Genomic DNA, 16,637 nt, shown 5'->3' on the forward strand with positions numbered 1-16,637 from the left:
TTTGCCCGCCCCTGCTCTAGAGGAACCAGTGTGATTGCCCATACAGTTGATGCAACAAGGGGATGGAGGTGCACAATCATCCTCATGGGCATTCCTACCACATGTAACACATTTGGCCATATTGGAACATGACTAGCTTGTATGATTAAATCGCTGACACTGATGGCAACACATAGGGTTGAGGAAGTAAGGGCAAACTGAAATGAGCTCATATCCTGCTTAATGTTCGATGGAAGTTGAACTCTTTCAAACGTCAAGAAGAGAGTGCGAGTCGGTAGCAGTTCCTTGTCAACTCTTTTCATGACTCAATGTACGGCCGTTACGCCCTGGTCAGACAGGTAATTTTGGATGTCCTCATTGGATAACCCATTGAGTGGCCTCATATAAACCACCCCCGCGATGAATTTAAAGTACGGTGAGCTTCCACCCAGACAGGGAAGGTATGTAGCAGTGTAGTTCGAAGCAATTTATGTGCCTGAAGGGCATTGTCTGTTTCTAACAACAAGGTGGCATTTTGTAACCAGGGACAAGACTTTACAAGACCTGCAACTGTGTCAACAACTTTCTGAATAATGAAAGGGTCGACTGTGGAGAAGTCTTGACCTTCGCCAGACCGAGAAACGACCGATGACGCGCTCCTCACACTTTAGGTCACCTCCTGAGAAACGGATGGAGGGACCAACTGGCATGTTCAGAAGGTACCAGCTTGGGTATTCACCCCTCCCTGGGGCTGGCCTTTACCAGGGGGTATGTAAGTGTCCCACTTGTCTACCCAGAGCGGGGAATTATGCGTTACCCCATCACCGGCTAAGCGTGGGTCAGCCTTCAGACATGCACAGGGAGGAAAGAAAGAGAAAGGGAGGAACAAAGAAAAGGAAAGAAGAGGTCTCAAACGCCACAGTGGAGAAGAAGGTAAAGAGAAGAATCAAGGAAAAGAGAAGGACAAAGTGAGGACAGAGAATTACCAGTATAGAGAGAAAAGAAGAGTAACCATGTCACACAGTCACAAGCGTCTGTCTCCAAATGTAGGCACAAAACATACTCCCAAAGAGAGGGATAAGGGAAAGGGAAGGGGCAGGGAGGGATGTGGAAAGGGAAGGTATGCAGCCCAGACAGGAAAGAGAGCTGCACTAACTCGGGGTCCCGTGCTTGCCATGCTTGTATCCACAAAAGAATTGTGGACCCCCTGGGGGTGCATTGCAAAATGAACTGTACATTCTGGATGATGTCTATTACTGCCATTTTAAAATATTTTTCTTATAAACAGATAATATGTGATTAAAATGCATGATGTAATATGCATACTGTTACAAACAATTTATTTTCTTTTATTTACTAAAAATATTGAGAAATCTGCTGCCTAACGTTAAGAAGGTAGTTGACAGTATGTTGCAGCTATTGCCGAAGTGCTCTTCTAAGTAACCTATATAAACTAATTAAAAAGAATGATGATTGAAATCATTTTAATTGAAGTAATTTCCAGTAAATGAAAGTGAAATCAAAATATATTTCGGTATACCTGGAGCTAAATGATAAGTTGTCATAAATTCAGGGCAACCTCTTACAAACTCAACGATAGATTTAAGGTCATATTACATATTTTACTTAAAAGAAACAAATTTTACCACTTTTAACTCTTTATTATTAGCTTTGCAGTGCCTTCCATAACTACCTTGTTGTCAGATTCACAGACACACGAGAATGAGCAAGATACAAGCTTCCTTACTTCTGTAATTCTAACAATAACATTTACAGTATCTCCTGCATGGCATGAATTAGGAAACCTTAAAAGCTCTTGGACTACAATGGACCCTGGACCAGGTAGTTTTGTCCCTATAACACCAGAAACAAGGCCATTCAGAAATGCACCATGGACAATTGGTCTCACCCCACTATGTACTGTGTTGTAATCCCCAATAAGACTGCCAAATTTATCTAAATCTTCAACTGTTATGGTTCTTCTCACAGATGCTTCATTTCCTACTTCCAGCTTTGTCATCTTCCCTGCAGAACTTAGTTTTTCGATATTTTTCACTTCACTGGAATACACACAATTGTGTTGTGTAAGAGTTTCTCTCAGTAAATCACTGAAAAGCATTTTGTGCACTACACTTCTGCACTTGAATACAGTTTTGTTGCAAACAAAAAATGTCTCCCACATAATTTTTTTGATTTCAACTGCTCGGACTATTTTCGACCGTTTCTTCTAGTTGACTGCGCTCACTGACATAGTCTTCAATAAATATTTTAGCTAAATTTGTAATTCTTGGATTGGGACTTGAGCACAGCTGTGATATGCAAGAAACCACTTCTGGTGTTGCTACAACTGAAAAGAAAAAGTGTGGTATATAAAATATTGACTGCCTTCAGCATAAAGTATATTACAGTAGCTCATCATAATCACTATCATCATACATTACCTAGTTTTGATTCTGGTGTTACCAAGAAGATTAAAGTTGTTATGGCTGCTATGACAGTTTCCTCCCTGGGGGATGACAGGCAGGAGCTGATGATATGGACTCCATTATTATGCAAAATATAATCCCGATTCTCATCATCTAAAAATTTATACACCAAAGTGATTGCAATGATAATTTTAATAATAATGAGTAATTTCTCAATATGAACACACGTATGATGCTCAGAAGTTTTGGATCAAATTTAAATAATCATAGAGGACATATTTTGACCATGTTTAGCAAAGAGAGGCCAGACCCTGTTCCTCGCCGATTTCCAGGAGCTTCATTATACTGCTTTAGGGCTAACTATATTGCTGAACAACTATCCAGGAACCCATAGTAGTTGCAGGTTGCCTGCCTAATAACTTCAAAGAGGCAAAAAATTTGAATTTCAGTATTCTGCGTAATCACCGACCAAATTTAAAATGCTATCATAATCTACTCATTAAGAGGTGTAATCTTACGTTAAAAGTTCCTACAATAAGACAATTACTAGTTACAAAGCTGTGTGTTTGCCTTGAGGTAGCATTAACTGATGGCAAGCAAATACCCAGACTTGATTCATCCAGCAGTTGAGAAAGATAGCATTTAGCAACTTCCAACAAACTTTACAAGTAATGTTACACCTTTATGAAACTTCTTTCTCATTGAAACCCCCACAAAATGATGAAAGGATAAGTTTATTGCTTACTACATTGTAGCTGTACGTGCAGTAAAAAGTTAGCAGCAGATATGATGTTTTAATTTATTACTTCATTACTACCAACTATATTCACAAAACTGTTCACAGACAGTATCCACATATACCACTGAATGTACCTGCAACATTATATCATTGTACAACAAACAGTTCAGAAGATATGACATCACAAATATTGAGATGTGTGAAAAGTTAGCTTTGACTAAAAAAGGAGAGCAAATTGCCGAGACTATATTCATCGAGCATTTCATAATGAGACCAATCAGTGACTTCAAACAAACTTTAAGCATCATTTCAAACTTTTCTTGCTTACATGCTTAAATCAAATATTTAACACATTAAATCATTTGTAAAGCAATCAGATGTTTGAAGCTGTTTTATACATGGGAGTTTGATTCTTAAAGACTTGGGGGTTTACCGTTCAGTACGAAACTACCGTTTCTAAGAAAGTTGAGGCCAGTTGCTAGAAATTGAAGAATCAGTGACTTTCATTGGTTCTACATCTACATTTATACTCCGCAAGCCACCCAACGGTGTGTGGCGGAGGGCACTTTATGTGCCACTGTCATTACCTCCCTTTTCTGTTCCAGTCACGTATGGTTCGCGGGAAGAATGACTGCCAGAAAGCCTCCGTGCGTGCTCGAATCTCTCTAATTTTACATTCGTGATCTCTTCGGGAGGTATAAGTAGGGGAAAGCAATATATTCGATACCTCATCCAGAAACGCACCCTCTCGAAACCTGGACAGCAAGCTACACCGCGATGCAGAGCGCCTCTCTTGAAGAGTCTGCCACTTGAGTTTGCTAAACATATCCGTAACGCTAACATGCTTAGCAAATAACCCTGTGACGAAACACGCTGCTCTTCTTTGGATCTTCTCTATCTCCTCCATCAACTCGACCTGGTACGGATCCCACACTGATCAGCAATACTCAAGTATAGGCCGAACGAGTGTTTTGTAAGCCACCTCCTTTGTTGATGGACTACATTTTCTAAGGACTCTCCCAATGAATCTCAACCTGGCACCCGACTTACCAACAATTAATTTTATATGATCATTCCACTTCAAATCGTTCCGTACGCATACTCTCAGATATTTTACAGAAGTAACTGCTATCAGTGTTTGTTCCGCTATCATATAATCATACAACAAGGGATCCTTCTTTCTATGTATTTGCAATACATTACATTTGTCTATGTTAAGGGTCAGTTGCCACTCCCTGCACCAAGTGGCTATCTGCTGCAGATCTTCCTGCATTTCACTGCAACTTCTCTGTATACTACAGCATCATCCGCGAAAAGCCACATGGAACTTCCGACACTATCTAATAGGTCATTATATATATTGTGAATAGCAATGGTCCCATAACACTCCCCTGTGGTACGCCAGAGGTTACTTTAACGTTTGGAGACGTCTCTCCACTGAGAACATGCTGTGTTCTGTTTGCTAAAAACTCTTCAATCCAGCCACACAGCTGGTCTGATATTCCGTAGGCTCTTACTTTGTTTATTAAGCGACAGTGCGGAACTGTATCAAACGCCTTCCGGAAGTCAAGGAAAATGGCATCTACCTGGGAGCCTGTATCTAATATTTTCTGGGTCTCATGAACAAATAAAGCGAGTTGGGTCTCACACGATTGCTATTTCCGGAATCCAAGTTGATTCCTACAGAGTAGATTCTGGGTTTCCAGAAACGACATGATACGCGACCAAAAAACATGTTCTAAAATTCGACAACAGATCGATGTCAGAGATATAGGCCCATAGTTTTGCGCATCTGCTCGACGACCCTTCTTGAAAACTGGGACTACCTGTGCTCTTTTCCAATCATTTGGAACCTTCCGTTCCTCTAGAGACTTGCGATACATGGCTGTTAGAAGGGGGGCAAGTTCTTTCGCGTACTCTGTGTAGAATCGAATTGGTATCCCGTCAGGTCCAGTGGACTTTCCTCTGTTGAGTGATTTCAGTTGCTTTTCTATTCCTTGGACACTTATTTCGATGTCAGCCATTTTTTTGTTCGTGCGAGGATTTAGAGAAGGAACTGCAGTGCGGTCTTCCTCTGTGAAACAGCTTTGGAAAAAGTATTTCAGCTTTATGTGTGTCATCCTCTGTTTCAATGATGTATCAATCATCACAGAAATGAATCGAGCACTTTTCAGTTAATTTAAAACCTGCTGTGCTGCATACAGTACAATAACATTTGAAATGATTGCATTACATTTTGTGTGTCAACATGTGAATTTAGGATTGAAAAGTTTTTTAACAACTGCTGTAGTACAGTCCATTGACTTAAAGCTATGGTTATGCATTGCACTATGGTATGCAAACGTAGCTTCTTGTGCTGCCAACTGCCTATCCATTTCTGTTACTGATTTTAAGTTTACATAGTAGTCACTCACGCATTTATTTGCTCTTTTTGTTTGATTACTCATGCGATGTTTCTTTGTCTTAATGTGATTCACAATGTCAGACCTTCCACCATGACCAATAGCAAATTTTGATCTGCACAACGTACATTCTACAGTTTCTCCACCACCAGCGATAAAAGGAAACTCGCTTTTTATATTGCTGTTAAAATTACACTCTCGTTTTGGCATAATGAAACAGTGATTGCACAGTGCAAAACATTAACAGTGTGGTGACGAAAGCCAGAGAGCAAGTATCAGTGGTGTAGAGTATCTTTGGACCGAAAGGACGGTTTCAGTGGATCGATTTAGAAGAGAAGAATCTTCGTTGTTATTCGTAACCTATAGTGCATTTAAAAATACTTGCGATTTCTGACAGTTCGGTACCTGTTTGGAGTATGCTGAAAGGCATCACACGCTTCCTAGTGTAAATAATTGCGCAGTTAATAGCAAGTCACACAACCAGCAGCGTAAAATACTTTGGCCAAGCGGAATCATAACAAAAAACTTTCGGGACAGCAGGACATTTTGGTAAAAAACGGGACTGTCCTGGGAAAAACGGGACGAATGGACACCCTAGATCACAGTCAACTTCTGTGAGTGCTTCTTTGAATCACATTTCTTGGAATATTTTCTACTCTTTGGTTTTCATAATAAAAGTAGGAAAGCTGAAAATTTTTCTGCACCAAGCGCACTGGATACAAACCATTTACCTGCAGGCACATATTTCCACCCCAGGATGCAAAGGATAGCAAACTTCGTTTACATATATGAAGACATTTCTATTGGTAATTAATTCAGACATGTACAATGTTTATGAAAGCATTGTGTAAGAGAAGCCGCCACCTGACTTACTCACACAAATGGAAGTTGACTGTGATTTGAACGTAGTCCTTGTACCACACGGCTGTCACCACAGTTGATCAACAGCACATCAAAACACTAACCCTTCAACGTTTTGGAAACTATTAGTTTGCAGGCCTACTATATATATAAATTATTTATTTTTAATGTCCTATTGCATTTGATCCAACAATGACTCTGTATCATGACCAAAGAGATTTATTTATTTGAAATTAACACAAAGTGACCCAGAAGCCTTTCACAGGAGTTATTTTCGAGTGGCTCCCAATAGCATGCTCAAGTTCATCAAAATCTATAGGTCACAGGGCTGGCCTCTCTCTGTATGACACAAAGCTGATAGATGCTTACAAAAACACAGAGCACTGATGTTGTCTGGGCTTTGAATCTGTTGGAGCAGAGAGGTAGTTTCATATCAGCGCACACTCCGCTGCAGAGTGGAAATCTCATTCTGGAAACATCCCCCAGGCTGTGGCTAAGCCATGTCAGTGCTAGTTCTGCAAGGTTCGCGGGAGAGCTTCTGTAAAGTTTGGAAAGTAGGAGACGAGGTACTGGCAGAAGTAAAGCTGTGAGTACCGGGCGTGAGTCGTGCTTCGGTAGCTCAGTTGGTAGAGCACTTGCCCGCGAAAGGCAAAGGTCCCGAGTTCGAGTCTCAGTCGGGCACACAGTTTTAATCTGCCAGGAAGTTTCAGAGAGGAAAGTACATCTACATGTCATCTCTACTTTTCACATACCTATCCTATATATAATAATTCATCTTACTGGTGAGTCACGGTACTCCACTTAATTATTACCAAGAAAAAACATTTTTATTTACTCACCTAAAGCTAAGTTGCAAAGACCTCCCAGAGCAAGTTCCAAAAGGATGCTATTGGCTTCTGAAAGCTGATCAAGGAAAAGATCAATCACTTTCAGGTGGCGCAAGTATTCATAATTTATTGGATCATATGCAAAATTTGCTAAGTTAGCAAGCACCTGCTCTTTAGCCTCTGGAAAAAAATGCAACCACACAATCAATACTTTAAATGTACTAAATCTGCATCAAGCAACACATGAGATACCTTTTTTAAGTATAAGCAGAAATATCACATTAACTCCTTCATTGCTGACTGGAGATATCAAAGATCATATTAAAACAATTGATTGTTATTATCATTTGTGTAGTATCTGGCCATCGTCACTACAGAGCACATCCACGGCCAAAGCCAGAAACATGCAGAAATTCCAATTCTCATTGTACAAAATCAACACATCGCTCTGCGTACATGCCAAAAAACAACAGCAACATACCATTCTGAATACATGCCAGACTCCAGTGGGCTCCAGGAGAGACACCTGCATCACCTGCCACATGTGCGTGCAGACAAATACAGCATGGCGAATATGGCACTACATTTCATCCACACGCCATGTGGCATAACTCCGCATGTCACATAACACTGCCTGGATGTCGTTCTGCCAGATACTTAAGACACTGAACATGCGCTAGTCGACAGCACTCGCTTATGCTCCAGGTCAGTGCCAGCTGCTACCTGTGGCTTATCTGTCAGTAGCATCATCTAGAGCAGTCTTCAGTGTCGCCCAGATCACCGATTGGACATCAATCCAGTGCAGCCCAAGACTCCAACCAAGGTACTAACCAAGCTGAACACTGACCCAGCACATCAAGCTGGATAAAAATTAAAGACTTTTATCATCTACAGTGAGAGACATAATCATTTTACTAGAAGTGGATATTATTTCCTGTTTCACGTCAGAACAATGAACAGTTCATTTATGTGATTACTAATAAAGTATTCCTTTCATTGCAACCTATGGAACAACATTTTTACATGCCATCCTTGTCACCTCATAAAAGCCAAGATGCAAGAATGATGAAGAGGACTGTTAAGCCCCACAGTGAATGCGTCTCTTCACTGGAAATCAACAGCAGTTGTATCGTTTAACCTAGAACACTGTACGGTTGACTCAGCAATGTTCAGTGACAATGGCCAGACAGCACAGCTTCTTCATCATTCACGGCACTTACTGTGCACCTCTGAATGTCTTCAATGGCACCTAGCCCGTCCTGCCATACCCCTATTCAGGACTACACTTTCTACAGAATTAGTCACTGACTTGGATTTGTGGAATACCTTCCCTGCTGCACTGGACTATCTCCTCCATGTCTCTGCACTTCCCACTGTTTCTCTCCTGGCTGCCTCTGGCTCCTCTGTTTGTTGCACCACCACCTCCAGTGCTGTTTCTTCAGTCTCTGCTGCCCTCTCCAGTTCTGACACAGCCTTTGGCTACACCACCCTCTCTGAATTTCTTGATTCTTCAGGCTCTGCCTCTTTCCCCAGCTGAAGCCACCTACGAATCGGCTTCTGCGGCATGGGCCCCACCAGTTCCTGTGAAGTGGGTCCATCAGTTTCTGTGCTTCCTACTTTGGAACCTGTGCCACCTACTACCACAACATCACTTCACTCTCTGCCTGCCCAGGTATCTCCTCCGGTTCCAGTGCTGCTGGTGCCCCCGCCAGCAGCTTTGGCACCCATTGTGATTCCAGCACCCTCCTCACCACTGGTTAGCATGCCACCAGCTCACACACTGTTGATCCACTCGATGTCCTTCTTCCTATCAGACCCCCTCCTATCCTCTCTGTGCCTTTGGCACCAACCCACTCTGTGGATTCCCACTGTTTGTCACTCTGCTCTCTTTCAATTCTGCTGATGCAGGCGTGTCACATCCTGACATGTCGTCCTTTGTTCTGCCTTCCTTTCAGCTAGTCACTGATCCTTTAACTATTCTCAGCATGTTCCTTCCTCTACCACATGTCTTCCCTTCTGGGTGTGTGCCACACCTATCTCATGCTCTTGCTTTCTCCAACAGGACCCTCCACAGTTTGCATTTCCTGTGGGAATATGCCTGGTGCTGGCTGCATACATCTTTCATTATAGTCCCCTCATGTGGCCTTCCCTGCAGCTCCTGTTCTCCAATCTCGGAAGTTTTGCCACAAGGTCTGACTACTACTGGTCTTGCTGGTTTGGGGTCAGCCCTCCTCTCAAGAGTGGCTCCACATCTGCATTTTCACTGTATGCTGGTGACAATGTATCTGTCAGACTTTCCTAGGCACTCATCACTGCGCCTGGCTTCACCCACTGGCCAATCGCTATTCCCTTTGGCTGCTAGCCTGATGCTGCTTCCGTCCTCCTGTCCCTACATCACAATTCCACAGCCATGGCCGGTCCTCTTCACACAGTACCACATTGGGCACCTGCTACAACCTCGCCACGGAACTACACTGGGCACCAGCCTCGCCGTAGCATCCTTTTGGGTGCTTCTGCATCCACTTCACAGCCTTCTGCATTTGCTACTGTCTGCCTACCAGTGCCTAGACCCACATTTCTCTGCGTGGAATCCCTGTTCCTTTTCTCCAGTCCAATGTAGACTTTTTGAGCATGTCTTCTGTTTTCCTTGCATGCCTCATTCATGCACTTGTCTTCTTCACACGTTCCAATTCAGTGCCTTTTCCTCACACTTTCCAGTCCATTTCTTCTTCATGCATCATGGACACCACAGTCTCCAACAGCTACTTCTCTCTCGTGCTCCTGATATCTTCTCTGGTCTTTGGGCTCCCTGCCTGCTCATGCCAATTCTTCGCTTTTTGGCATTTGCACTGCACTTTCCGCCCATCGGCTCTCCTCCCATCTCCACGTGATGGCTCCACCATCTCTTTTAAAGGGGGTTGTATTATCTGGCCACTCACCTGCCCAAATACCATCACAACACATCCACGGCTGGTGGATTGCCATACCCCAGGTGTCCTCCACCGAAGCCAGAGAGACGTGGCAATTTCAAGTCTGGTCATGTACATCATGTGCTTACAAACCAAGGTAGATGTCAACAGCAACATACTGCGCTGTGTATATGCCAGATGAAAACCGCAACACGTCGATCTATGTACATGTGAGAGGCACCAGTATCGCCCACCAGCAGTGCATGCAACTGCACACGGTACTACATTTCATCCTCTCGTTACAGGACCCTGCATGGAAGTCCTACTGCTGGGTTACTTAAGATACTGCATGGCCACTAATTGACAGCACTCACTCATGCCCAAGGCTCAATGCTGGCTATTCCCTGTGGCTCATCTTTCAGTAGCATCTTCCACATCAGTCATCAGCCCCTCCCAGATCACTGACTGGGTGGCAACCGATTGCAGCCCAGGACTCCAACCAAGAGACTGACCAACCGGACAACCATCAAGGACATTGACCGGACACTGACCCAGCATACAGAGCTCGACAACAGTGGGTGACCGTATCATCTGTGGTGAGAGACACGATCATTCTCCCATGAGTCGATATTATTTTCTGTTTCATGTCAAAATTGTGAACTGTTTGTTTGTTTACTAATAAAGTGTTCCTTGCTTTGCAACCTGTGGACCCACATTACCATGTGCTATCCTTGTCACCCTAAGACTTTGGGTTATGGGTGGTCTACAGCATGGACATCATGCCCAACACAAGTTGATGTATAGCCAAAATGATGAAGTCAGTCACAAAGAAGTTTATAATAATTATACAAAAGGTAGAAAAGCAGCAGAAATCGTGGGGGGGGGACATTGAAAAATGTAAAAAAAGGAAAACATTGGCCAACTAAGCTGACTTGAGGACCAAATTACGAGTTTCTTGCAACACTTGTGGTGAAAACTGGATACATAAACATATTTAGCAACTGTACCACGCCTAATAAGGAGGCTGTAACCAACAATTAAATTGTAGAATGCATTGGACAATGTGCAACTAGAAACAAATATGAGTGGATGTATCTACTAATTGACATTTATACAATTATCTACAGGTGAGTGAGGGGCTCTTCTCCTTTTAGAGCTGCTGGTGTTCACATTGAGCCAGTCTCCTTACGAAGGTGTCATCCAGAAGTCCCACATGTGACTGAATTGCTTCCAAACTGATGTCGTTAGAATGTCCAGTGCTCCCTACTGGCAACTGGGCAGTGGCCTTTTGTGAGTGTACTGGGTTATCAGTGCCAGTGTGGCAGGGAGTTAAACCAAAATTGGTGGATTTTTCACTATGCAGTGGCTGAGGTGTCGGCAGAAATTCTTATTTTCCTCTGTATCTAATACAAGCAAATGCAAAGTACTAGGCTGTATCTAGCTGACATCTGGAGTCCTTATTTGTAATGTTATCTGATGTATTGTCAGTCCTTATTTATAAAGTTATCTGATGTACCATCTTCCTTATCACACAGTTTCATATGACTAAACTGCCATATAATCTTTGCCTTCTTGTTCATCATATAGTTCCTAAGCTATGGCAATATTCTGATATTGCAGAGAGGCACATTCATTGTCACTGGATTAAAAATGTATGATTCTACCACTTTGACCAAGCACTAAAATCTACAGCTTAAAATCTTAGGCTAGGGTTCAAACATTATACAAAATTTAAAAACTTTTTCCATACACACATCACTGCAAGTTAAAATGGATGGCAGATCTCCATTTAAATTAACAGTGAAAAATCCAGGATGGTCACTGAATTACATTCTCCACCTGCGTTTCGGCTATCTCTTGTCGTGCCCTGAAATGAGAAATATCCTATCCACTATCCTTTCCACCCCTCCCACCGTGGTATTACACAGCCTACCAAACCTGCACAATACCCCTGTCCATCCCTGCACAAGCCCTGCTACAAAGTCTTTGCCTCGTGGCTCATATTCTTGTAATAGAGCTAGATACAAGACCTGTCCCATGCATCATCTGGGATTACTTAAGAAAGGGATGCATTCCGTTGGCTTTGACCAATGACGCCAGAAGTTATCAGGGATGATGTATTGCACAGATTTAACAGCAAAGATGAATGTTGAGAAACAAATAAATGCAGGAAAGAGAAAACGGATGGCAGACATATATAATATACATTCATATTTAGAAAGTAACATTAAGTATATCACTTCTTTGAGTCCTAGTATCCTATTCTTCAGCTGACCTATGTAGTTCAACTGAAGACCGGCATACCAGTGGGGGGAAAAAAAAAGTAACGTTAGCATGAAGTACCTCAGTTGGCATACGAGCGGTATCCCGAACTTCAGTTGGTCTGTATAGGTTAACTGCAGGATGGGATACAAATTTAACATATGTTGACTTTTTCGCCTTTGCTAGCACTAACATCCTATTCTTCGGTTGACCTATGCAGATAAACTGAAGTACAGGATACAAATTTTGCAGGTGTTTTTTTCCGTCTCCGCTACTACCAGCATCCTATTCTTCAGCTGGTACTAGTACGAGCGAAGGCGGAAAGACCAACATAAATAAAATTTGTATCCCCTACGTCAGTTGACCTATGTAGGTCAAGTGAAGAATAGGGTACTAATGCTAGTGAAGATGAAAAAATAAACATATGTAACACTGGCATCCTGTACCTCATTTGAACTATGCGAAGACAAAAAAAAGGAACATCTATAAAATTTGTATCCCATACTTCAGTTGACTTATATAGCTCAACTCAAGAATTGGATACTGCCTTCGAAATTCAAGTGAAGTACAGGATACCAATGTTACATATGTCGCTTTTTTCTTCTTTCCTACTCTTCGGGTTACCTATATAGGTCAACTGAAGTACAGAATACAAATTTTTTGTATGTTGGTCTTTTCATCTTCAATAGTACTAGTATCAACAGAAAAATATCGTATTAATAGTAGTGTTAGCAAAGGCGGAAAAAAAAGTGATAATTGTAAAATTTGTATTCCACACTTCAATTGATGAAGCCTGCTTCAAGTCTTCCAAATCCATATGTACAAACAAAAATCAAAAAGGAAAATTTGTCCCGAATGAGAAACAATTTTTCCAAAATATCTCAAACTCACTGAGAATGAAAATAAGTACTGAATGACTTGGAATGAACAAACGACTTAAATTAAGTGACAAAAATCATACACAATGTCTAGCTGTGTCTTCTAAAACCACATTCATTTATTTCAATTTACAATGACGACACCTTGCCACGAAGGATAATCTGTTTATTATCCTTGGCTCAAAAATAAAGACATATCTTTTAGTAAACTATGACAACATTGGTCCAAGCCAATGGGTTGTATCCCATTCTTCAGTTGACCCCATCCTCCCATCATCATCTACTCCTTACTGGTCACAAACATCATCTATTCCATTGAAGGCAGGGCTACCTGTGAAACTAGGCATGTGATCTACAAGCTAAGCTGCAACCACTCAGCTGCATTCTACGTGGACATGACAACCAGCAAGCTGTCTGTCCACATGAATGGCCAAGTAACTACTGGATCACCCTGTTGCTGAGCACGCAGTCCAACATGATGTCCATTTCAGTGACTGCTTCACTGCCTGTGTCATCTGGATTCTTCCCACCAATACCAGCTTTTCCGAACTGCACACATGGGAACTCTCCTGCAGTATAGCCTACATTCCCCTAACCCTCCTGGACTCAGCCTTCGTTAGTCATTGTCCTTGCCCATCTAGCCCCTTCCCTGTTCCCATTCCAGCACTACACAGTCCTCTATTCCACCAACACACTCAGTCTTTATACTTATTTTCTGCTACCCTCCCTCTCTGCCCCATCCTCCGTCTAACCTCCCAACTGCACTTGGCTGCTCTATTTTCCACCTCGTCCCTGCACATTCCTGCGAACAGCACTTTACCGCCTCCAACGCTACCCTGCTATCCCTTCCCCTCTCTTTCCCAGCCACCTACACCCCCACCCAGTTGCCTCTCCCATCATGTGCCACTGCTTGCAGTCTGGCTCCAGCTGCCAGACTGTGGTTTTTCTTGTGGTTATCTGCAATCGGGAGGTGGTTATCTGTGACTCGGCATCTCCACTACTTGGCAAGTAGAAACCATCCTTTTCATAAATTCATAGTGGCTATCTTGTTAGAATATAAATAGCCCTAAAATATGATTCTTCAAAATTTATAATCACAGGCACCAAAAATGAGTGGGCTCCTCCACTGGAGGAAAAAGGCACATGTAAGGAGAAGGTCGAATGAGCCTTCATTTCATCTCTACGACCACACGGAAGTATGGCACAGACAGTTGGTTTCACAATACACAGCTTTTTGCTCCTCACCCACTGTCTATCATCCTCCCATTGAAACATAAAGAACTGGAGTGGACGTGTAATATCTTCACTTAGTCTCAAATCATCTGCTCCAATGCCTTCAGAATCACATACAACTTAGCACGGTTCACTGTAAACATCTGGTAAGCGTATCCTAGACATGTTTGTTGAAAAAGGCTTAGCAGCCAAGTTAGTCTCCCTGTATTGATTCAAATGTATAGAATTTTTTTTATGGACACCACAATTTTGAAACAAAGTTTAAATTCACATTTGGAGTGCATTCTTTTCCACATAAAAACTTCTAGGTGATTTACTCTATCCTTGGTGTAAAACACTAATACTCACCTGGGACTGCACCAAAGCTTTATAGAACAGCAGGTATATGTAGTCCTCTTACAATACCTGGTTAGCAGCACTGCAAGCTTCTACACAAAAGTGAGGCCTACATACCTCATTGATTCTCTAAAATGGTGACCCCCAAATATAATATTGGAAGACAAAGTATGAAGGGAACAGTTAAAACTAACATACACTTAAAACCAGTTTTTAGTGTACATCCCTGCTGCCTTCTAACTGTCATTTGCAGCAAGATTGGACTTGCTGCAAGACTGGAAAATGAACTAAAAATTAAAAAAAGTTGTCCACAAAGAAACAGCACTTGACAGGACTCTTCACTGTATACATAATACATAGTAAAACTAGGGTCACAGTTAAAATGTTGGATGGACACACTTTTGTATAAAATGGTCTAGTAGCACATGCCCAACTGGGTATCTAAAATAACGGAGGAGGGGGAGAGGAAGATATTATTACGCCATCAAATACTGCCATGTTAATTGTTGTACAGGAAAGCCTGTTGTATAGTCTCCTCCAGCAGGCTGATGTTATCAACAGTAGAATGATATCTACAGGGCTCACACTGAAAGCAACAAAGGAGCTACCTGAATTCTTAAGACCTAGTGAGTGTGTTGATTGCCAATCCATTCTCTGGTGCAGTCTACCTGATGATGGTGTCATCAGGAGAAAAAAGATGGCATTGTACGGGTCTGAGTGCGGAATGTTAAGTTCCACTAATGATGTATAAGTTTGAGAACTTAAAACTGCTTAGAGTCTTTAAGCTATTGTGTTGTGTTGCACACTGTGCAGATGTACACAGACAGCTATTAGTATTTTCATCATTTTGCTGACCAGTGACGTTTGGACTGACTGGCCAGCATCCTGTGGACCACAATGCCAACCCCAAGCCAACAGGTACCTTCCCCCCGACCATGCTTACACCGAACGATTCTAACAGGTACAACACAACACAGTCAGTCTTTTTCAAGTCAGCAAAAACAATGTCTGGCTTATTGGCTTTCCCAGTCCTGTTAGTTGTTAAGTATTTTCATATATCCATATTGTGTGTATCGGAAATACTTGAACACAGTGCCTGCTTCCACCTAAGAAAGCACAACTCGTTCTAAATGACTTGAATGCTCTAGTTAATGATGAGACTCATGGAACACGGCGAATACACTTGATTCAAAAAAATGTTTTAACCATTTTAGTGAGAGTTCTCAACGTATTTTCTACATGATTTAGAGATGACACTTTACTAGTCACAATGTTGAAGTCACTAGTGTTGATTAAAAACTCATTTCAACCAACAAAAATCGGGCAATATGCTAAGCTTGGACAACAATACAATACCTTTCGATTTGGTGGTTCGGAATTCGTTCACCAGTTGTCCTAAATATTCCTGTCTATTAGCATCTTTTTTGCCAGTTCTTTTCGCTAGTTTTTCTGGAGTACTAAACATGTAACATATGATTGTGCCTAATTATCCTTAGTCGCACGTCAACAGCCTATGCATATTACCCGTCTTGCGGCTACAAAAATAACAACAATCCAATGAACCTCACAGTAGCAGAAGACAACATTTTGATATATGTCAGAGTTGAAATATGAAGAATCTAACATCTTTGGGTTTATTCGATTTAGAATTGTCGATGCTAGCAAGCCTGTACCCGTTTATGAAAACATAAGTTTTAGAATGAATGAGAAAAGTAAATGTATTTATTTGGTATTTCAAATCCCTTGCATGTCATTACCGAGTAATTCGCTTGGATTTAGTAAACA

The 16,637-nt window shown here is 41.9% G+C and overlaps 1 protein-coding gene across 1 annotated transcript; it reads right to left on the minus strand.

The window, feature by feature from the left end:
- Positions 1-1,387: 1,387 nt before the first annotated feature.
- On the minus strand, positions 1,388-16,424 carry LOC126094878 (uncharacterized). Its single transcript, XM_049909510.1, is given in 5 exon segments — positions 1,388-2,171; positions 2,173-2,326; positions 2,421-2,558; positions 7,247-7,414; positions 16,209-16,424. Coding segments are annotated over 5 exon segments (1,110 nt in total). The 5' UTR covers positions 16,318-16,424; the 3' UTR covers positions 1,388-1,630.
- Between the last annotated feature and the right edge of the window lie 213 nt (positions 16,425-16,637).

This window comes from Schistocerca cancellata, chromosome 8 (genome assembly GCF_023864275.1).
Source record: "Schistocerca cancellata isolate TAMUIC-IGC-003103 chromosome 8, iqSchCanc2.1, whole genome shotgun sequence".
Classification (NCBI taxonomy): Eukaryota; Metazoa; Arthropoda; class Insecta; order Orthoptera; family Acrididae; genus Schistocerca; species Schistocerca cancellata.